The sequence below is a fragment of the Hyalella azteca genome, unplaced genomic scaffold (genome assembly GCF_000764305.2).
Source record: "Hyalella azteca isolate HAZT.00-mixed unplaced genomic scaffold, Hazt_2.0.2 contig12555, whole genome shotgun sequence".
Classification (NCBI taxonomy): Eukaryota; Metazoa; Arthropoda; class Malacostraca; order Amphipoda; family Hyalellidae; genus Hyalella; species Hyalella azteca.
Window position 1 is genome coordinate 228,148 of NW_025942510.1, and position 23,149 is coordinate 251,296.

The 23,149-nt window shown below is 38.0% G+C and overlaps 1 protein-coding gene across 1 annotated transcript in view; it reads right to left on the reverse strand.

The window, feature by feature from the left end:
* Positions 1-4,985: 4,985 nt before the first annotated feature.
* LOC108669540 (ankyrin-3) overlaps positions 4,986-23,149 on the reverse strand; it is a 68,773-nt gene continuing 50,609 nt past the window's right edge. Inside the window, exons 6-19 of the mRNA XM_047883295.1 lie at positions 20,279-20,428; positions 19,536-19,599; positions 19,140-19,309; positions 16,391-16,588; positions 15,330-15,428; positions 14,954-15,196; positions 13,381-13,713; positions 12,260-12,319; positions 11,970-12,167; positions 11,324-11,450; positions 9,213-9,354; positions 8,411-8,627; positions 8,058-8,278; positions 4,986-5,091 (exon numbers count right to left, since the gene is read on the reverse strand). Of these exons, the coding sequence (XP_047739251.1) occupies positions 4,986-5,091; positions 8,058-8,278; positions 8,411-8,627; positions 9,213-9,354; positions 11,324-11,450; positions 11,970-12,167; positions 12,260-12,319; positions 13,381-13,713; positions 14,954-15,196; positions 15,330-15,428; positions 16,391-16,588; positions 19,140-19,309; positions 19,536-19,599; positions 20,279-20,428 (2,328 nt within the window). The remainder of the gene's footprint in view (positions 5,092-8,057; positions 8,279-8,410; positions 8,628-9,212; positions 9,355-11,323; positions 11,451-11,969; positions 12,168-12,259; positions 12,320-13,380; positions 13,714-14,953; positions 15,197-15,329; positions 15,429-16,390; positions 16,589-19,139; positions 19,310-19,535; positions 19,600-20,278; positions 20,429-23,149) is intronic.

A 23,149-nucleotide genomic window follows, 5' to 3' on the forward strand; every position in this document is an offset into this window, starting at 1 on the left:
GTCTGGGGGGCGACACGGGACAGGGTCATACGGGACATACGGTGTGCGGGACTCATGCGGAAGACGAATAAGTGTGTGACTCATACGGCACACACGGAAGTGCGGGGCTCATACGGGACACAAGGAGTGCGTGAATCATACGGGAGAGAAGTAAGTGTGACTCATACGGGAGACGAATAAGTGTGTGACTTATACGGGACATGCCAGTGTGTGACTCATACTCATATCATTACCAGTGTGTGACTCATACGGGAGACAAATAAATGTGTAACTCATACGGGACACAATGCGCGCGTGGCACAACAGAAATGCATGGCACAAAAATGATATGTGTGAAATAATGAGATGTGTGGAAGAAAATGATGTGTGAAATAATGAGATGTGTGAAATAATGAGATGTGTGGAAGAAAGAGATGTGTGGAAGAAAGAGATGTGTGGAAGAAAGAGATGTGTAGAAGAAAGAGATGTGTGGAAGAAAGAGATGTGTAGAAGAAAGAGATGTGTGGAAGAAAGAGATGTATGGAAAAAAAAGATGTGTGGAAGCAAGAGATGTGTGGAAGAAAGAGATCTGTGGAAGAAAATGATGTGCAGATGGAAGGAAGGAGTAGCGTGAAATGAAAAATTGAATATACGCAAGATGACATGAGACGTATTAAGTGTTTAGTGCACAAAATGGTGAAAAATAAACAAACAGCACGCGAATACAAAAAAAAAAAAAACAGAAAAACAGAAAAAATGAGCAACAAAATAATTCGCAAAAATTAGTTTTTATGATTGGAAATTGTTAGCAAGATCGGCTAACGTAATTGTAAAACATAAATAAATTGACTGAATTAAATTTAAATCATGAACAATTAAAAACTTTTATAGATCTTCAGATTGAGAAAAAGTTCAAAGGAAAACAACCGAATATCGCTACTCCATAATAAATAAATAGTTTATTACGGGATAGTAATTATTTATTATTACGGGATTATAGATTGTTTATTACGTTCCAATAATTTTTAATATTTTTAATTCGAGACGTTCAAGTAAATTTTTGTCGATAACTGAAGCCAAATAAAATTCTTTTGAAAAACTGGTAGGTTTTCATTGCAGCAATAGTCAGTATATATTAAGTTAAAAATTATGTTACATCAACAAGGAATTAAATTGAAAATTTCATCTCGAAAGTACAATGCAGCATAAAAATTATTCGTGATGACAAGCTAAAAGAATATTGTTATATGAAAAATTTTGAAAATGCAAATTTTTTAAAATGAAAATCCAACAAATGGATAAAAGTTAACCGAAAAAAAGGGTTATTGCAACACTCAATGCTGGAAAAAATTGATTGGGTGATTAGCAGTAACAGTAAAACGGCAAGCAATGCAGTACGAAAATATATGTAATAAATATTTATGTCATCAGTACATAAATGTGCAGTACAAACATATATGTAATAAACATCGATGATATATGGCTTTATGGGTAAACAATATACAGGAATAACAACACGTAACAGGCAGGACGTGCACAACTAAATTCTTAAAATATTAAAGAATTTTGTTGAATAATAATTCGAAAGGTTTCATATTCGTATAGGTTAATACATGCAGAAAATTATCACTTCTAAAGTTCAATTTATATAAAATGTATTCCAAATGATACTCAAGTTACGCCATGGTAACTTGAGTATCGTAACTTGAGTACCGTAACTTGAGTACCGTAACTTGAGTACCGTAACTTGGGTACCGTAACTTGAGTATCGAAACTTGAGTACCGTAACTTGAGTATCGTAACTTGAGTACCGTAACTTGAGTACCATAACTTGAATATTATAACTGTACTTGAATGAAGAAAAATTTCGGTTTCTGTTGAAAACTTTGAGCAACTTTTAAAATTAATATTTTTCAAACTTTAGATGTAGGAACTTCTTATCTTAAGAACACTTATAACATCATAGCGTACGACTGATGAACATTTTATGCAGTACATGTGTACACGTGACAATGTCAGGCATGTACAATGTACACGTACACGTGACAACCTCAGGCATGTACAATGTAAACGTACACGTGACAACCTCAGGCATGTACAATGTACACGTACACGTGACAACCTCAGGCATGTACAATGTACACGTACACGTGACAACCTCAGGCATGTACAATGTACACGTACACGTGACAACCTCAGGCATATACAATGTACACGTACACGTGACAACCTCAGGCATATACACGTCCATGTACACGTGACAGTACAGGAGTACATGCAGTACATGAAAGGAGTACACGGAGTAATTAGTTAACATACGTGCAGCGTAAGTGTGCGTAAAGTTACGTGCAGCGTAAGTGTGCGTGAAGTACAACACAAAGATACGTGAGCTGTACGTGCAACAACCAATTGTACGAGCACGTATCACTAGTTTACCATTACTCTTCACTAAATCACCAAGCCTTAGTCACCATTACTTACGACAAGTGCCTTAGTTACCCCATTATCACCCATTACTCACCACCCCACCCATGCCTTATAATCACCCCAATTTAACCAATTACTCACTTACAACCATCCCATCTTAACCCATTACTCACTTATAATCACCCCACTTTAACCCATTACTCGCTTATAATCACCCCATTATCACCCATTAATGACAAAATATTGACCCATTACTCACCACCCTCGTCATCGCTCTCACTCATGAAGGTCTCGTGCATGGTCTATGGCACCACAACCTTTACTCACCTATAACCACCCATTATCACCCATTAATCACCCCTTAATCACCCCAAATCACCCATTACTCACCACCCTCGTCCTCGCTCTCGCTCATGAAGGTCTCGTGCATGGTCTATGGCACCNGGGTGTTATCATTGGTGTTATCATTAGCATAATATTTATTGGGTGTTGTCAGTAGTGTTATCATTGGTGGGTGTTATCATTGGTGGCGTTATCATTGCGGGGTGTTATCATTGGTGTTATAATTGGGGGTGTAATCATTGGTGTTATCATTGGGGGTGTTATCATTGGTGTTATCATTAGTGGGTGTTATCATTGGGGGTGTTATCATTGGGGAGTGTTATCATTGGGAGGTGTTATCATTGGGGGTGTTATCATTGGGGGTGTTATCATTAGTGGGTGTTATCATTGGTGGGTGTTATCATTGTGGGTGTTATCATTGGGGGGTGTTTTCATTGGTGGGTGTTATCATTGGTGGGTGTTATCATTGAGGGGTGTTATCATGGGGGGTGTTATCATTGGTGGGTGTTATCATAGGGAGGTGTTATCATTGGTGGTGTTTTCATAGGGGTGTTATCATTGGTGGGCGTTATCATCGGTGGTGTTATCATTGGTGGGTGTTATCGTTGGTGGTGTTGTTATCATTGGTGGCGTTATCATTGGGGGTATTATCAAAGTATTTCAACTATGAAAGTACATCAATGCCAACTCATTATAATTAGAACCTTTCCCTTTACACTTTAAGCATCCAATCCATCTGATTAAACTGTAACTTCAGACATTGCTAAATTCGTGTGCTCCAAACCCCACTTAAATATAGAGCAGTATAAAGAAAACCGATAACATATAAAGTTCTAAAGCCGAAACTAGTCAATTTCAGGGGCCATACTTTCAAATCCCGCTAAGTGAACGTAAGTACTTACTCTCTATTTTCTTGTCTTTGATTGGTCGATTTTGCTTGAAAGGCCGTCAATGATTGGCTGATGAACTTACGATCTCTTAACTTTTTTTTAAAGTATAGGCCCTGAGCGGCGTTAAGTTAACCGCAAAGACTCTGCTTGGGCCCCGTGCCCTATACCCACCTCATATTAAACGTTCTAGAACCTATAATTTTATAGTACGGCATCAGACTTGATGACCAGCTTGTACCCAAAGTTCTGGACCCAGCTTATACCCTTAGTTCTAGATCCAGCTTGTATCCTTATTTATAGACCCAACTTGTGCCCTTAGTTCTAGACCCAGCCTGAACCCTTAGTTCTAGACCCAAGTTATACCATTAGTTCTAAACCCAGCGTATACCCTTAGTTCTAGACCCAGCCTATACCCTTAGTTCTAGACCCAGCTTATACCCTTAGTTCTAGACCCAGCTTATACCCTTAGTTCTAGACCCAGCTTGTACCCTTAGTTGTAGACCGAGCTTGCACCCATAGTTCTAGACCCAGCTTCTACCCATACTTATAGACCCAGCTTGTACCCTTAGTTCTAGACCCAGCTTGTACCCATAGTTCTAGACCCAGCTTGCACCCATAGTTCTAGACCCAGCTTGTACCCATAGTTATAGACCCAGCTTGCACCCATAGTTCTAGACCCAGCTTATACCCATAGTTCTGGACCCAGCTTTTACCCTTAGTTCTAGACCCGACTTGTACCCTTAGTTCTAAACCAGCTTGTACCCATAGTTCTAGACCAAACTTATACCCTTAGTTCTAGACCCAGCTTGTACCCTTAGTTCTAGACCAAACTTATACCCTTAGTTCTAGACCCAGCGTATACCCTTAGTTCTAGACCCAGCTTGTACCCTAGTTGTAGACCCAGCTTATACCCATAGTTCTAGACCAAACTTTTAATCATAGTTCTAGACCCAGCTTGTACCCTTAGTTCTAGACCCAGCTTATACACATAGTTCTAGGCCCAGCTTGCACCCATAGTTCTAGACCAAACTTTTAATCATAGTTCTAGACCCAGCTTATACCCATAGTTCTAGACCAAACTTTTAATCATAGTTCTAGACCCAGCTTATACCCTTAGTTCTAGACCCAGCTTATACACATAGTTCTAGGCCCAGCTTGCACCCTCTAGACCAAACTTTTAATCATAGTTCTAGACCCAGCTTATACCCATAGTTCTAGACCAAACTTTTAATCATAGTTCTAGACCCAGCTTATACCCTGTGTTCTAGACCCAGCTTGCACCCATAGTTCTAGACCCAGCTTGCACCCATAGTTCTAGACCCAGCTTGCACCCATAGTTCTAGACCGCTAGTCCCCAACCTTGGTCTCAGCGTTGGGCTCAGCGTTGTGCTCGAGGAGCAGGTTGACGATTTGGGTGTGGCCTTGTTGGGCGGCCTGGTGGAGTGGGGTGTACCTGTGACAACCAAGAGTTTAATTATGCAACCAAGCCTACAACAACCAAGAGTTTAGTGATGCAACCAAGCCTATAACAACCAAGAGTTTAGTGATCCAACCAAACCTACAGCAACCCATACCTTAGTGATGCAACCAAGCCTACAACAACCAAGACTTTAGTGATGCAACCAAGCCTACAACAACCAACACTTTAGTGATGCAACCAAGCCTACAACAACCAAGAGTTTAGTGATGCAACCAAGCCTACAACAACCCAAGAGTTTAATGATGCAACCAAGCCTACAACAACCCAAGAGTTTAATGATGCAACCAAGCCTACAACAACCAAGAGTTTAGTGATGCAACCAAGCCTAAAAAAAGTCTGCCTAAGTCAATAAATACTTTAGCTATGTAACCAAGACTAGAACAACCGAGCCAACCTACATCAATCTCAATTTAAATCATCAATCTGCATCTCAAAGCACCCAATATAACAAGAATATTATTTCGTAAATGAACAAATTTTTCAACTGGCCATATCGCAAAAACAGCTGCCTGGTATTTCATCATTGGAACATTTCATTTCATCCATTTCCAATTTAACCCAACCTAACCTACATTTACTTATGTTTGAAAAATTCACTTTAGGCTATTGTGAAATTTTATGGTGAATATCTATAACGATGAATTGTTCCACTGATGAATTGCTATAGTGATGAAATGCCTCGTATGAGAAGGTGTCTGGACACAAGCCAAAACAATTTCCTAATTCAGCACTGATAAGATTAAAATTAGAATCATCTGCGCAATTTCCAGTGACTATCCTGTAACCAACCAACATTGATATGAATTTTTTTTACACAGAAATGATTAAATACGCGATAGATACAGGAATGTTTATATAAAAATTCAAATTATATTCTCATTCATTGATGGGCTTGAAAAATCACAAAAATGCCACGGGAACGATCTCTTAAAAATACCTAATCTTCCTGAAATTAACTTCAGATATATTTTTATAATTTTATTTTCGAGGGATCGAAAATGCAATGAAAATACCTCACTAAATCCATTGAAGGTGTGGTGAAGCCAGTGTATGGCTCCAAACGCTTATTGCTCATTTTTCAAATCAATCAAATTTCATTTATGCTTTCAGATATGAAACATATCGAGTCAAAAAAAAATTCTCGTTGAATTTGGCACTGCGCTGACAACTACAAAGTGATTGTCATTGCTAGGGCTTATGTTGCCCTTCAAGATGCTAATAAAGTTTCAATATAAAATAAAAACTCAAATCTTTAAAAAGTCTCTTCAGATACTACAAAAAAAAAAAATAAGCAAACTCCTTACAAAGGCGAAGATCTAAAATTCTAAAACAACAACTATGGCTCAAAGCTTTTTTTAGCAGAGCTTTTAAAGAATTTATCCTAAAACAAGCTTGTGAAAAATACAGACAGAATATATTCGGTTTTTGACTCAAAAACTCAACCCTTGAAGCCCTTTTAACCGAAAAAATAACTGAAAATTCACTGTAAGAGATTCTAACGGTAAATTCACTGCAAGAGTTTCTAAGCCCAGAAAATTTCCTTTTCAAAATCTCTCGAAGTCACTGAAATTAAATTAAAATTTCGAAATTCAAATCCAAACCAAATTTTGAATCATCTAGACGCAATTACATGCAAAATATATTTTCAATCAAACGCAAGGCAAAAGAAGCGAGAACTTTCCAACACGCTGGACCGCGCGACACTGCAGCGCGTATCGCAGTCTTATCACCTCTTATCTTGCGGCCCTTGATATACTGTATAAGTAAAGCTAAGTAAATCCATCATATATAGCGATTCATATAATTGATATACTGTATATGAAAAACTAAGTAAATCCATCATATATATCGATTCATATAATTGATATACTGTATAAGTAAAGCTAAGTAAATCCATCATATATAGCGATTCATATAATTGATATACGGTACTGTATAAGTAAAGCTAAGTAAATCCATCATATATAGCGATTCATATAACTCTCCTAAAGCCAAATAAATCCACTGAATGTATCAGGTCACAACTCCACCAAGTTCAAAAACCAGCAAATTCGCATTTATTCACCGATTTACATTTCTACTAAGTATTCATTTATATGAATGCTAAAGTAAATACTAAAAAAATACAGGTTTCAATTAGATTTTTTTGTGACAAGAAACATAGTGTAATTGATCTATAACGGAAAATTATAAGATTTATTTAAGAAAGCACCAGATTAATGTCGATACATGAATGTAAATCCATAGAATAGTCACCTGAGACAAGAAAAATAACCCTGTTAACAAATTAGAACCTACTGCAAAAAATACAGGGTAATTTCACAACGTAAGAAATAAAACGATTTAATAATTAAAAAGAAATACTTTTATGTCACTAAAGAACCAATGGCGTCTGATCCGACGTAAATACTATCATACAATTCTATATTTATCCTTCAAACAATCATTCAATAAAAAACCTACAGCTGTACCGTCGTTATAAGAGGTCTGCCGGAAACTAAATAGAAAAAATCAAGCACCAGATAATAAAAATTCTAAAAATGTAATAATGGTACAGGAATGATAAAATAAAACATTTATTAGGCATAGAACGAAATGGAAAGTAGTTCAAAGTTCAAATTCCGCATAATATCTTGTCTTCATAAGTACAATATCTACAGATTTCAAAATATGATTCTATCATTTATTTGCCACACGATCAGATGACACAACGGAAGTGACCTACTTAAATATAACGCTCACAGAATTGTTGAACTTCACAATCGATAACTATCATCACGCTCACAGACTTGTTGAACTTCACAATCGATAACTATCATCACACTCACAGAATTGTTTAAAAAAAAACTTCACAATCGATAACTATCATCACGCTCACAGAATTGTTGAACTTCACAATCGATAACTAACATCACGCTCACAGAATTGTTGAACTTCACAATCGATAACTATCTCTCTTGTCCAAATAATCCCTGAGGAACGGTGTCACCAGAAGCCAGATGAGGACTGGCCACAAGACTAAGAACACCACGAAGAGTCCCAACGTGACGTCAGTAACAAGAATCATTCTTAAGGCTCCGGCGAACTCTTCCATTTGTAGGGCAGCGCGCTCCATGTCAAGAGATACGTTAGCATAGACTTGGTCGGCACTGTACACGGGCTGAACACTTGTTATGTTGCCCATATGGTATAAGATTAGCTCGAAGTTAGGTTATGTCAAATTCTGTTAAACTTTGAGCCCATTTTCAGTGGCATTCATGATATGCAAGAATGATTTCCACATCTGGTTTACTATCGTGAGGCGTTTGGTTTCAATTATGGTTATGAGATTGCTCTCGAGCAACGCCACATCGATCTGTAGTTTTGACTTGAGGCGAAGAAAGTTCTCCTGGACTGGTTTGATGGCATCCCGGGGAGGCTTCATCAGCCAGTCCAGGTTTCTCTGGAAGTTGTAGAGAGAATCGTCGATATTATGCTCCACATATCTCTTCTTGCTGTCGTACTCCTTCCTACGAATTAATTGGTTTTTATCAAGACTGTACAACAATCCTTGGAAATTCTCTTTGCGGTTTTCGCCGATGTCGGGTATTTGGTAATATCCCAATTCCCGGAGATTCTCAATGATATATCTAGGGTTATAAATATTCTCCGCAACGAATTTATCACAGGCCCACTCGATTTCCTTCTTGCAGAATTACATAAGACTTCGGATTTCTTTATTTCCATTGTCCTCCAGAGACTTTACTTTGTTTATGGCCAACTAGAGGAAGTCCACGGTCTGTACAAATCCCTTCTTCTGTTCTTCTTTAAATTCAGCAATCTTTTCCTGTATATCATCCGCGGTCGCCATGTAGGCATTGTTCGAAAAGTTATAGAAATATTACATCGCCAATCTAGCGGCACCGGTGATGTCTCTGAGACTTTTTTAGCGCGCACGAAACTCGCTGAAGTTTTAGGTTTCCAAGAAATCTATCGTCGAGTCAGTTAAATAATCAGTGTTGTTGTGAACCTCCCATAAGAACGGCTGCACATATTCGGTCTGATTGCGTCGAAATCCAGTGACATTTCCAATAACATAAACAGCAGCTTCTTACAAATTCTCACCGTCCAAAGGACATATTTTTTCAAACACAGTATCAGGATCAACTTGTTCCTTCACCTTAGTTTCCTCATTCGAAGTTTTGTTTCCTTCAGAGCTTGTGTCGGGAATTTGATTTTGAATCCCAGAAATGTTCACTGCAGTTTTTTCCGTAGATCTCAAGCTTCTTGATTCCATTAGCTCCATCTTCTTTGGTTTCGCTGTCGTTGAATTGATTGCCTATGCATCGAGTTGATGAGTTATTCCAATAAGGGAATGCACCAAAACCGATGCCAGTATTAACTTGAAGCTCTTCATTTTTGCTGACATTTTCTGCTGAATTCTTCTTTAATACTAAATTGCACAAGTTTCTCTGGAATCATAAACCTGGGCAAGATATACCAACTTTCGTAGCCAGCATACAGCGTGCTAGAAAATGCGCAACGAGTTTCGGCGATGCAATTTCGATTAACTTCTTCAGATCCACGGCGGTAGAAAGGCTACACTAGCATTACACTTCAGCATAAATACACGATTATTTTGAAAATTAGTTCGCTGATATCGTAAATTAACGAAGAATTTAAAAGCAAAGAAAATGACGGGCAGAAACTGGTCGTTTAAATTGCGACCAAGCAGAGAAAATTCCAGGTTTTCAGTCAAAATATGATGTGTTTACATTGGCATTTGTTTCTAAATTTTTTACTGCACTTTAATATCCACTAGCTTGGCTGTTACAGGATGGTCAAAATTGAAAAGTTTCTAGTTAAGAAATAAAGAGATTTCTTAGCAATATTTTTCGTTAGACATTACGCTTGACTTTGTAAATTACTTGCTCATAATGCAATGTACGAGTAATATAAGATTAACAACAGTATTATTAACCTGATCACAAACTTCGGTTTTATGCAGGTACGCATAAAAATACTAAAAACTACAATATCAAATTTTTAAGTGGGTAAACTCAACTTGAAATAAAATGAAAATTGCAATCTGAGGCTAATAAAGCGCAAAAAGAAATACGCACACATAAAATTAGCTTAAAGATAACTTATCAAACTTGACATTCGGTAATCTCAACATGAAAATACGACCAATAGGTATAAGTGCTAGAGCTGAAACTTATTAATATTGAAAATCAAGACAAATATAAAGATATACAAGCGCTGCGTAGCGGCAATGACTAACCTCAAGATGGAAATAAAGGTATTTTTCGGATTATTTTTCGGATTGTTTATTTCGGAAATAAAGGTATTTTTCGGAATATTTTTAACTCGAGTTGAAAGTTGCTTTTAAGTGTGGTGTAGTACCGACAAGAAACACGTCAAATGGGTATACACTCGGGCTGAAAGTTAATAATTGTAATTGGAGGCAAAAATGAATTGTAATGGAAGTCAAAAATAAATTGTAATTGAAGGCCAAAAAATTGTAATTGAAAGCAAAAATAAATTGTAATGGAAGTCAAAAATAAATTGTAATTGAAGGCCAAAAAATTGTAATTGAAAGCAAAAATAAATTGTAATATAATAATAATAATAATAATAATAATAATGACAATAATAATAATAATAATAATAATAATAGTCGCGGCCTTCAATAGAAACAACCTATTTTATAAACAAAACTGAACCGTACATTTCTAGCGCGATCGAAGAAACATTTTAGTTTCTATTTGGTTAATCTAGCCAAAAAAATCTAAACCAGTATTATGTACGGTCTTGGGTGACATACGGCGAGGTATGGGCAGTTAGTGCAGAGTGGCGACCTTTGTAGATGAGTAGCGTACATGAATAGCGTAGATGAGTAGATAGATGAGTAGCGTAGATGAGAAGGTAGATGAGTAGCGTAACATAAATCGAATAGATGGTAAACGTTATGTGCTACGTTCATAGTTTGAGTTTTTTTTAAATAGAACAACCTAGATGGGTAGATAGATGCCATAGAGTAAAATAGATAAGTAGGTAGACGAGAATGTAGATGAGTAGCGTAGCATAAATCGAATAGATGGTAAACGTTATGTGCTACTAGCATAGTATAAGAGTGTATCTTTGGAATAAAAGAACCTAGATAGGTAGATAGATGGCCCTAGAGTAGATAAATGAGTAGGTAGATAATTCGACGTAGACGAACCAGCGACGTGGAGCGACGTCAAAAAGTCTACGGTGACGTCATCCACGGGCGCCTTGTGGTAGAGCAGGATGCGCGCTGCGTCTACGTGGTCCCCCTGCGATGCCATGTGTAGGGGCGCCAGCCCGTTCTGGGGGGACAGAATTATATTAAATATATAATATTATAGGTGATATTGATTAGATATAGATTAAATGATATAGATTAGATAGATGGATGTTTACATTATACAGGAAATAGGTTATATAGATTGTTCTCCAGTCCGTTCTGGGGGGATAAATTATATTAAATTTATAATATTAAAGGTGATATGGATTAGATATAGATTAAATGATATAGATTAGATAGATGGATGTTTATATTATACAGGAAATAGATGATATAGATTGTTCTCCAGTCCGTTCTGGGGGGGTTGAATTATATTAAATAGATTATAGGTGATGTAGATTAGATAGATAAATGATTGAATTGAAGAGATTGTAGGTGATGTAGATTAGATAGATAAATGATTAAATTGAACAGATTATGGGTGATAAAGATTAGATAGATAAATGATCAAATTATAGAGATTATAGGTGATACTGATTGTTACCCAGTCCTTTTTATGGGGGGACACAACAATAACAATACAATAACAATAACACGTTACCTTGGTCTTGCCCGTTATCGGAGCCCCCTTCTCCAGCAGCATATCAACGACGGTCTCGTGACCGGACCGGGCTGCGCAGTGCAGCGGCGTGAGACCGTCCCGAGTCCGGGCGTCGATGTTAGCGTTCTTGTCGAGGAGCAACAGCACCATGTTGCCTTTGCCCCACTTGGAGGCGACGTGCAAAGGCGTGATCTGGTGCTGCATTCATGAATAATGAATTAATATGATATTATAGGAAGCATGAATAATAATAATAGAAATATTATTATTATTATTAATTATTAACTGACAAACAGCACCATGTTGCCTTTGCCCCACTTGGAGGCAACGTGCAAAGGCGTGATCTGGTGCTGCATACGTGAATAATGAATTAATGCATGAAATAATAATAATAATATAATAATAATAATAATAAAAATATAACTCAGTACTCACTGCAGTGAGTGACAGAGAGCGCATTTTCTCAAAATTGACGAAAACGTAAAGTCACGGACGGACAGACAGACGGACGGACAGACGGACATGACGAGCACAATAGGGCATTTTTTCCATAAATGAGAAAATGCGCTAATAATATTAACTAATAATGATAATAATAATAAACCTTAAAATAAATAATAATAATAATGGACCTAAAAATAAATAATAATAATAATAAAGCTAAATTATGATAATTTGTGTGGCAATTAATACTCGTTATTCTTGTTGTCACTCACACCCAAACCTCGACAGCTTCGATACGTAAAGAATGCTACAGTTAATATAAATCTTGCTAAAATGTAAGTAAAAACTTACAATGGACTTCTTCGGACGCTTACAGTTCTAAAACATCGAACTCTTTTTGCAATGTTTTCGGTAAAACTTACTGTATCATATTCGGTGATACCTCGACTTACGAACTTAATCCTTTCCGTGACTGGATTCGTATGAGAAAATGTTTGTATGTATAAACAATATTGGTATTTAGTATGAATCAACACAAATAAAATAACTGAACTGAATCGATTCGTAAGCACCGAATCGGTTTCCGAATTCGGTTCGCAACAAGGAGGCAAAATTCGGTTCGTATGTAGAGGCAAAAAAAATCTCGAACCGGAGGTTCGTATCTGGAAAAGTTCGCACGTAGAAGCGTTCGGAAGTCAAGGCATCACTCTACTGGGCCCATACTTCCAAAAAAATTTAGGAGATCGTAAGTTCATCAGCCAATCATTGACGGCCTTTCAAGCAAAATCCACCAATCATAGACAAGAAAATAGAGCATAAGTACTTACGTTATAAGTACTTACGTTCACTTAATCATAGACAAGAAAATAGAGCGTAAGTACTTACGTTCACTTAGCCAGTTTTGAAAGTATGGCCCCTGGATTCTAAGTTATAGTTATCCAAAGTTAAGTTCACATCTATCACTCACCGGAGCCCCATTTTTGACGAGCACCGCAGCAACACCGACTTTATCTTCCTGCGCACACAGATGTATGGGGGTGAGACCGTTGCGCGCAGGTTTTCCTGCGGAAGCGCCTTGCTCCACCAGCAGACTACACATGTCTGTGTGGCCTTCCTGTGCAGTGAGATGCAAAGGCGTGAATCCTGCCTTTGATTCTGCGTCAGGTTTAGCACCGTACTCGAGCAACGTGTTCGCAATGTCCATTTGGTTCTTGCGCGCCGCGATGTGTAGCGGCGTGTAGCCGTTCTTGGCTGTAGCGTGCGGTGAAGCACCGTTGTCGAGTAGCAGCAGAGCTACGTTCTGTGTAGACATTCTGGGCTTAGAAACTTGTGGATTTTTATATTTATTTATAATAAACTTTTGGATTTTATAAAAACTCTCAAAGAATGAAAGGGTGTGATTATTTGGAATACTTTGAGCTTGACATTGTAATGAACCAACGCGTTGTCGAGTAGCAGCAGAGCTACGTTCTGTGCAGAAATTTTGGGTTTAGAAAATTTTGGATTTTAGATATCAAATAATAAAAGGGTGTGATTATTTGGAATAATTATAACTTTACATTGCAATGAACAGGAGCGTTGTAGAGTAGTAGCAGCAGAGCTACATTCTGCGCAGAAATTCCAGAAATTCTGGGCTTAGAAAGTTGGGGATTTTTTATATTTTTTATAAAGTTGTATATTTGTATCGAATAAATTATCTCAAAGAATAAAAGGGTTTTTATTATTTGGAATAATTTTAGCTTTACATTGCAACCGACACGTTTTCAAGTAGCAGCAGAGCTACATTCTGTGTAGACATTTTGGGTTTAGAAAGTTTTGGAGTTTTATATTTTTTCATATTTGTATCGTATAAATACTCTCAAAGAATAAAAGAATGTGATTATTTGGAATACTTAGAGCTTAACATTGCAATGAACAGACACATATTCAAGAAGCAGCAGAGCTACATTCTGTGTAGACATTCCAGAAATTCTGGGCTTAGAATGTTGTGGATTTTTATATTTATTTATAATAAACTTTTGGATTTTATAAATACTCTTAAACAAGAAAAGGATATGATTATTTGGAAAAATTTTAGCTTTACATTGCAATGAACAGACGCGTTGTCAAGTAGCAGCAGAGCTACGTTCTGTGCAGAAATTTTGGGCTTAGAAACTTCTGAATTTTAGAAATACTCTCATATAAGAAAAGGATTTGATTATTTGGAATACCCCTCTCCCCAGTGGCCTTCGTTTACCACCACACCGTGTCCACCGTCGACCTGATGGTCATAACCGTCTACCTGATGGTCATAACCGACTACCTGATGGTCATAACCGTCTACCTGATGGTCATCACCGTCTACCTGATGGTCATAACCGTCTCCCTGATGGTCATAACCGTCTACCTGATGGTCATAACCATCTACCTGATGGTCATAACCGTCTACCGTCTACCTGATGGTCATAACCGTCTACCATCTACCTGATGGTCATAACCGTCTACCATCTACCTGATGGTCATAACCGTCTACCATCTACCTGATAGTCATAACCATCTACCTGATGGTCATAATGGGCGGCCACATGCAGAGGCGTGACGCCGTTCTTGCCCTGAGCGTCCACCGGAGCGTCCTTCTGCAGCAGGAGTTTGGCCATCTTGACGTTGCCGTACTTGGCGGCCAAGTGGAGAGGCGTGAGGCCCTTCTTGGTGGTCGACGTGAGGGAGGCTCCCTGGTCCAGGAGGACAGTGGCCACGTCCTCCTGGCCTTCCTTGGCCGCGATGTGCAGCGCAGTGTAGTGGTCCTGGGGATGAAGGATAGGATTAGAGACAGTAACAATAGGATCACCACCCGGCAAGTATCATCACAAGTACCATGGTAAGTATCACCACCACGACAAGTACCACAAGTACCACCACAAGTACCACAAGTACCACCTTGGTGGTAGCGTCGACAGCAGCGCCGTGCTGCAGCAGCAGGACGACGATGTCGCTGTTGCCGAGACGAGACGCGATGTGCAGGGCGGTCTGCTGCTCCTGTACGATTAAAATAATTACAATAATAATTAGCAATAATTATAATAATAATTAACAGTATTTACAATAATAATTAACAATATTTACAATAACAATTAACAATAATTACATGTTAGTTGTTCATTTTCTGTAAGATTGGATTACGTGTTGGTCACTGAGTAGATTGTGAACTAACTTACTTGTGAGATTTATCTATTTAAAAAGAAATTAAAAAAATGTAAAGAAAGTTGTGGTAAACTAGACGTAAATATTATTCAAATGATATTATTCTATTATTTTCATGCTTTATTATGGATTACAATTAAAACGAAGTTCAAGTTAGATATAAATACTGCACTAAATAGCATATGGACAATAAAACAATATTGTGTGCTTGCCAAACTATTTTAGAAATTAGCACTCTGGTCACTAAAATGAGTTACTAGCACTACAATTATGATTGATTCAATATACGGTATTTAATTATAATATACGCTGAAATCACGATTATTTCAATAATAGTACACGGTACAATCTTGATTGATTCACTAAAAACCAACAACTCTAAAAATTAACACTAGAATAGCTAAAAATCAACACTAGAATAGCTGAAAATCAACACTAGAATAGCTAAAAATTAACACTAGAATAGCTAAAAATCAACACTAGAATAGCTAAAAAATTAGCTAATATAGCTAAAATAATTAACACCATATCCTTACCCTGGCTCTAGCATCGCAACTATCAATAAAATAACCAACAATTCTAGAAGTTAACACTAGAATAGGTAAAAATCAACACTAGAACAGCTAACAATTAACACTGGAATAGTCAAAAATTAATACTAGAATAGGTAGGACACTAGAATAGCTAAAAATTAGCAAGAACAGCTAGAAAAATTAACACTAGAATAGCAAAAAAATGACACTAGAATAGCCAAAAATTAGCTAGAACAGCTATAAAAATCATCACTATATCCTTACCCTGGCCCTAGCGTCGACTTGAGCGCCGTTCCTGAGCAGGATGCGGATGATGTCAGTTTGGTTGGCGCGGGCGGCGAGATGTAAAGGAGTCTCCCCTCGCACTGTAGGCACGTCCGCGGCAGCGCCGTGTTGCAGCAGGTAAATAACGATGTTCATGCAACCCATGAACGCTGCCACGTGTAACGGTGTCAGCCCGCTCTGAGACAATGAATATTATCAGGGAACATTCAGAGTAACGTGGTAATGTGTGAGAGTAAAATGGTAATGTGTGATGGTAACGTGAGAATTAACCATAAAAGACGGACAACCCATGAACGCTGCCACGTGTAGCGGTGTCAGACCACTCTGGAACAATCAATATCATCAGAAAATATTCAGAGTAATGTGGTAATGTGCGAGGGTAACGTGAGAATTAACCATTAAAATGTACAACCCATGAACGCTGCCACGTGTAGCGGGGTCAGCCCGCTCTGGGACAATGAAATTCATCAGAAAACGCTATTGGTAATGTGGTAATGTACCAGGGTAACGTGGTAAGAGTGAGGGTAACGTGAGAGAGTTACCCATCACTATGTTCATGCAACCCATGAACGCTGCCACGTGTAGCGGTATCAGCCCGCTCTGTTACAGTGAATATTATTAGGGAACATTCAGAGTAACGTGGTAATGAGTGAGGGTAACGTGGTAATGTGTGAGGGTAACGTGGTAATGAGTGAGGGTAATGTGGTAAGGAGTGAGAGTAACGTGGTGATGTGTGAGGGTAACGTGGTAATGTGCGAGGGTAACGTGGTAATGAGTGAGGGTGACGTGTGAAAAAAATGTGTGAAGCTAACGTTATAGGGGGTTACCTACTTGTAAGGGTAACAAGTGAGGGAAATGGGCAACGATAGTTATCTTCAGTATATATAAAAACCGATGAGAAACAATTTCAGACAATCACTCATTAGTGACGCCATAAAAAGAAGAGAGTAGCCTAGTTAAACAAGAACGTTATGATTCAAGCGAACGAAGCAAGAGATGAAACTTAAGTTCTGCTAACACCAGCTAATTTCAACAGGTGAGGTGAATAATTTCCAGATTAATAGTGAAGCAGAAGCTGAATTGGTAGCAGGAATAGGCGAGCAATTTGGCTATGCCTAGCTGCTATACGAGTCTCGATCGTCAGAGTTGACCACTGCTCTTATGACTCTTTTTATGGACACTAATGACCATAAATTACAAGTTCGATAAAAGGACATCATGGAAATTAGATACTCAGGAATAATGGCTTGAAATGTGAGGTCATTCCATTATGCTAATGGCGATACCCGTGACCTTTTAATCGTGAAAATTGGTGTAACTGGTATAAATTGGTATACAAAATTGGTATAGATTGGTGTAACTGGTATAAATTGGTATATAAAATTGGTATAGATTGGTGTAACTGGTATAAATTGGTATATAAAATTGGTATAGATTGGTGACTCTGGTATAAATTGGTATATAAAATTGGTATAAATTATTATATAATTTTAAAACACATCGTGATTCCAATGAATACATGAAATTTTGGAACACAGTATTCATCGTTATAAGCACAAAAGTTACAGACAATAAAAAAATTTAAACTAGTAATATAAATCGAGCTTGAAATAGGCCTCGGTATTTCGCTGGGTAAGGAATAAATACAGAAATTGAAATGGTGGTTCGAACCATACCTCGATGTGTAATTCAAGAAGTTTAAAAAAAATCTATAAAAAATTGACTGTGTTTGAACTTCTCCAGTGGTTCACGGATAAGAATAATAATAAAAACATGTTTTAAATGGTATTTGATCGGTAATTCTTTGTTTCAAGATAAAAAAAACAAGTTCGAGGTGGTGTTTAAGCAAAACCTCTGTGTTTGAAGCATAGGTAGTACCTCTGAGGCTCACGCTAACAAGTTTTAAAAGTGTTTCGAACCATGCAACAATGGTTCACGGACATAAAAAAGGTTTGAAATCAAGTTTGAGCATATCCAGTGGTTTAGGGATAAAAAAAAATAAGTTCGAAATCATGTTTGGACCATAAAAAAATAAGTTCAATATGTTTAGGTATTACAAAAAAAAGCTTAATAAGTTTAGATATTACCAAAAAAAAAAAGTTCGAACTCATGTTTGGTCCATACCTCTGTGGTTTGGGGATAAAAATAAGTTCGAAATCGTATCTGGACCATAGAAAAAATAATAAGTTCAATAAGTTTAGGATTAAAAAAAATAAGTTCGAACTCATGTTTAGACCATACCTCAGTGGTTCAAGGATTACAAAAAAATAAGTTCGAACTCGTGTTATTTTCATACCTCAGTGGTCTAGGTATAAAAAATAAGTTCGAACTCATGTTATAGTATCATACAAAAAAATAAAACCCATGTTATTACCATACCTCAGTAGTCTATGTATAAAAAAATAAAAACTAATGTTATTACCATACCTCAGTGGTAGCCTCGATGCTAGCGCCATGTTTAAGCAGCAGCTCGACCACTTAAATCCTGTTCTTCTTGTTCGAACTCATGTATGGACCATACAAAAAAATAAAAACTAATTTTATTACCATACCTCAGTGGTAGCCTCGATGCTAGCGCCATGTTTAAGCAGCAGCTCGACCACTTTAATCCTGTTCTTCTTGTTCGAACTCATGTATGGACCATACAAAAAAAATAAAAACTAATGTTATTACCATACCTCATTAGTTTATGTATAAAAGAAAATAAAAACCTAAGTTATTTTCATACCTCAGTGGTAGCCTCGATGCTAGCGCCATGTTTAAGCAGCAGTTCGACCACTTTAATCCTGTTCTTCTTGCACGCGATGTGCAGCGGCGTGAACCCGTTCAGGGCGCGCGCGTTCGCGTCCGCCTTGCGGTCCAGCAGAAGCTTGGCCACGCGAACGTGACCGCAGTGAGCTGCACAAATGGTCGAATATTAGCACAAACGTGCAACATATCAGCACAAACGTGCATCAAATGGCAGCACAAACGAGCAATAAACGTCAACACAAACGTTAGCACAAACGTCGGTACAAACGCGCAACAAACGTCAACACAAACATCAGCACAAATGCGCAATAAACGTCAACACAAACGTCAGCACAAACGCGCAATAAACGTCAACACAAACGTCAGCACAAACGCGCAATAAACGTCAACACAAACGTCAGCACAAACGCGCAATAAACGTCAACACANGTTGTTACCTTACCCCAGGTTTGTTACCTTGGCAACAAAGTTGTTACCTTACCCCAGGTTCGTTACCTTGGCAACAAAGTTGTTACCTTACCCCAGGTTTGTTACCTTACCCCAGGTTTGTTACCTTGGCAACAAAGTTGTTACCTTACCCCAGGTTCGTTACCTTGGCAACAAAGTTGTTACCTTACCCCAGGTTTGTTACCTTACCCCAGGTTTGTTACCTTGGCAACAAAGTTGTTACCTTACCCCAGGTTCGTTACCTTGGCAACAAAGTTGTTACCTTACCCCAGGTTTGTTACCTTACCCCAGGTTTGTTACCTTGGCAACAAAGTTGTTACCTTACCCCAGGTTCGTTACCTTGGCAACAAAGTTGTTACCTTACCCCAGGTTTGTTACCTTACCCCAGGTTTGTTACCTTGGCAACAAAGTTGTTACCTTACCCCAGGTTCGTTACCTTGGCAACAAAGTTGTTACCTTACCCCAGGTTTGTTACCTTACCCCAGGTTTGTTACCTTGGCAACAAAGTTGTTACCTTACCCCAGGTTTGTTACCTTGGCAACAAAGTTGTTACCTTACCCCAGGTTCGTTACCTTGGCAACAAAGTTGTTACCTTACCCCAGGTTTGTTACCTTACCCCAGGTTTGTTACCTTGGCAACAAAGTTGTTACCTTACCCCAGGTTTGTTACCTTGGCAACAAAGTTGACATCGGCACCACGTTGGATGAGGAGAGCCGCGATGTTCTCGTTGCCGTAGTGCGACGCGATGTGCAGAGGAGTGAACCCGCTCTTGGATGTCACGTCAGGGTTGTGGTCAGTGTGCAGCAGCAGGGCTGCAGCCTGAAGCGGGCAATTACAATTATATATGTATATTATTTATATGTATATAATATATATATATATATTACAATTATTGTAATATATAAATTATGGGTGGTATGGTTTATAGCTTAGTACACAAGACGTATTGTATAGATCAGGGTTGCGGTCAGTGTGCAGCCTGTCTCTTATACACATCTAGATGTGTATAAGAGACAGATATTATAGGAAGCATGAATAATAATAATAGAAATATTATTATTATTATTAATTATTAACTGACAAACAGCACCATGTTGCCTTTGCCCCACTTGGAGGCGACGTGCAAAGGCGTGATCTGGTGCTGCATACGTGAATAATGAATTAATATGATATAATAGGAAGCATGAATAGTAATAACAATAAAAATATTATTATTATTAACTAACAAACAGCACCAAGTTGCCTTTGCTCCCCACAGGCGACGTGCAAAGGCGTGATCTGGTGCTGCATACGTGAATAATGAATTAATATGATATTATAGGAAGTATGAATAATAATAACAATATTAATAATAATTAATTGACAATAAACAGCACCATGTTGCCTTTGCCCCACTTGGAGGCGACGTGCAAAGGCGTGATCTGGTGCTGCATTCATGAATAATGAATTAATATGATATTATAAAAGTGTTTTTAATTTCAATAATTATATTAATATGTTATTATAGACAGCATGAAGAGTTATTAATTTCAATAATAACAAATTGAGAATTAACAGCACCATGTTGCCTTTAACACACATGGAAGCGACGTGCAAAGGCATGCAGCGTTCGTGAATGATGAATGAAACATGAAGACTATCATAGAAACCATGATTATGTATTAATTTCAATAATATTCATTTATTAGAAGCAACACCATCATTCCTTAGATTCACTTGCAAACGACGTGAACTGGCGCTGCACATACATATACTTCATCCGCGAATAATGAATGAAATAACGTAATGCAATTGTAGGAGACCTACAATAGGTTAAACTTCAATAATATAAAATTACTCAAGAAACAACATCATTATGCTCATTCTTCATGTGAAGGCAACATGTAGGAACGTATTGCCGTAACGACGTAGGAACCACATTAACGTAAGACGCAATTTGACGTAAAGTTACGCATCAACGTACGACTCAATTTGACGTAAAGTTACGCATCAACGTACGACTCAATTTGATGTAAAGTTACGAATTAACATAAGACTCAATTTGATGTAAAGTTACGAATTAACGTAAGACGCAATTCGACGTAAAGTTACGCATTAACGTAAGACGCAATTCGACGTAAAGTTACGCATTAACGTAAGACGCAATTCGACGTAAAGTTACGCATTAACGTAAGACGCAATTCGACGTTAAGTTACGCATTAACTTAAGACGCAATTCGACGTAAAGTTACGCCTTAACTTAAGACGCTATTTGACGTAAAGTTACGCATTAACGTAAGGCGCAGATGACTTGAAGTTAGCTGAAGTTTTCCTGGGGCCATACTTTCAAAACTCGCTAAGTGAACGCTAAGTGAAGTATAGGCCCGAGCTTGTTACCTTGGCAACAAAGTTGACATCATCAAAGTTACGCCTTAAAGTAACACGCAATTTGACGTATTTGTCGTAAAGTTACGCCTTAACGTGAGACGCAATTTGACGTAAAGTTACGCCTTAACGTAAGACTCGATTTGACGTAAAGTTACGCCTTAATGTAAGACTCAAAGTTGCCCAGGGCCTATACTTTCAAAAAAAGTTAAGAGATCGTAAGTTCATCAGCCAATCATTGACGGCCTTTCAAGCAAAATCCACCAATCATAGACAAGAAAATAGAGCGTAAGTACTTACGTTCACTTAGCGAGTTTTGAAATGAAATTTGTAACTTTTTTTATTTCAAAGTGGTTTTCAATTTCAACAGTTTTCCAGTTACTTATTCTGTTGTGGATAAAATTGCAATCGATAATTTAAAGGGAAAGTTCAATGCCGGAAGGGGAAGAGGTGAGTTTGGATGAATGCATTTAATAAATGCATTTAATAAGCATTTGTGAATGAAGAATAAATTACGCATTGTTAATGCAGATCATTGCTCATACATGTCATTCAGATACCATGCGTGAATTTAACACAAATATCACTCATATCATATGGCTCCTGTAAGTATGATATGAGTGATATTTGAGCCATGCTCATATCCAGTATAGCAGCCTGAAGTGGGTGAAATTATGGTAATATATGAATTATGGGTGGTATGGTTTATAGCTTAGTACACAAGACGTATTGTATAGATCAGGGTTGTGGTTAGTGTGCAGCAGCAGAGTTGCAGCCTGAAGTGGGTGACATTATTGTAATATATGAATTATGAATGTTTTGGGTTATAGCTCGATACACAAGACGTATGGTATACGTATGGTATGGATCACAGCCAGTGACGTTTAATGTTATAGATCATACAGCCCGCTACACAGGATTCCCGCTACACAGCCCGTTACACAGCCCGCTACACAGCCCGTTCCACAGCCCGCTACACAGCCTGCTACACAGCCCGTTACACAGCCCGCTACACAGCCCGTTACATAGCCCGTTACACAAGACGTATGGTATGGATCACAGCCCGTGAAGTATAATGTTATAGATCATACAGCCCGTTACACAAGACGTATTGTATAGATCAGGATTGTGGTCAGAGGACTGCAGCCTGAAGTGGGGGAAATTATGGTAATATAT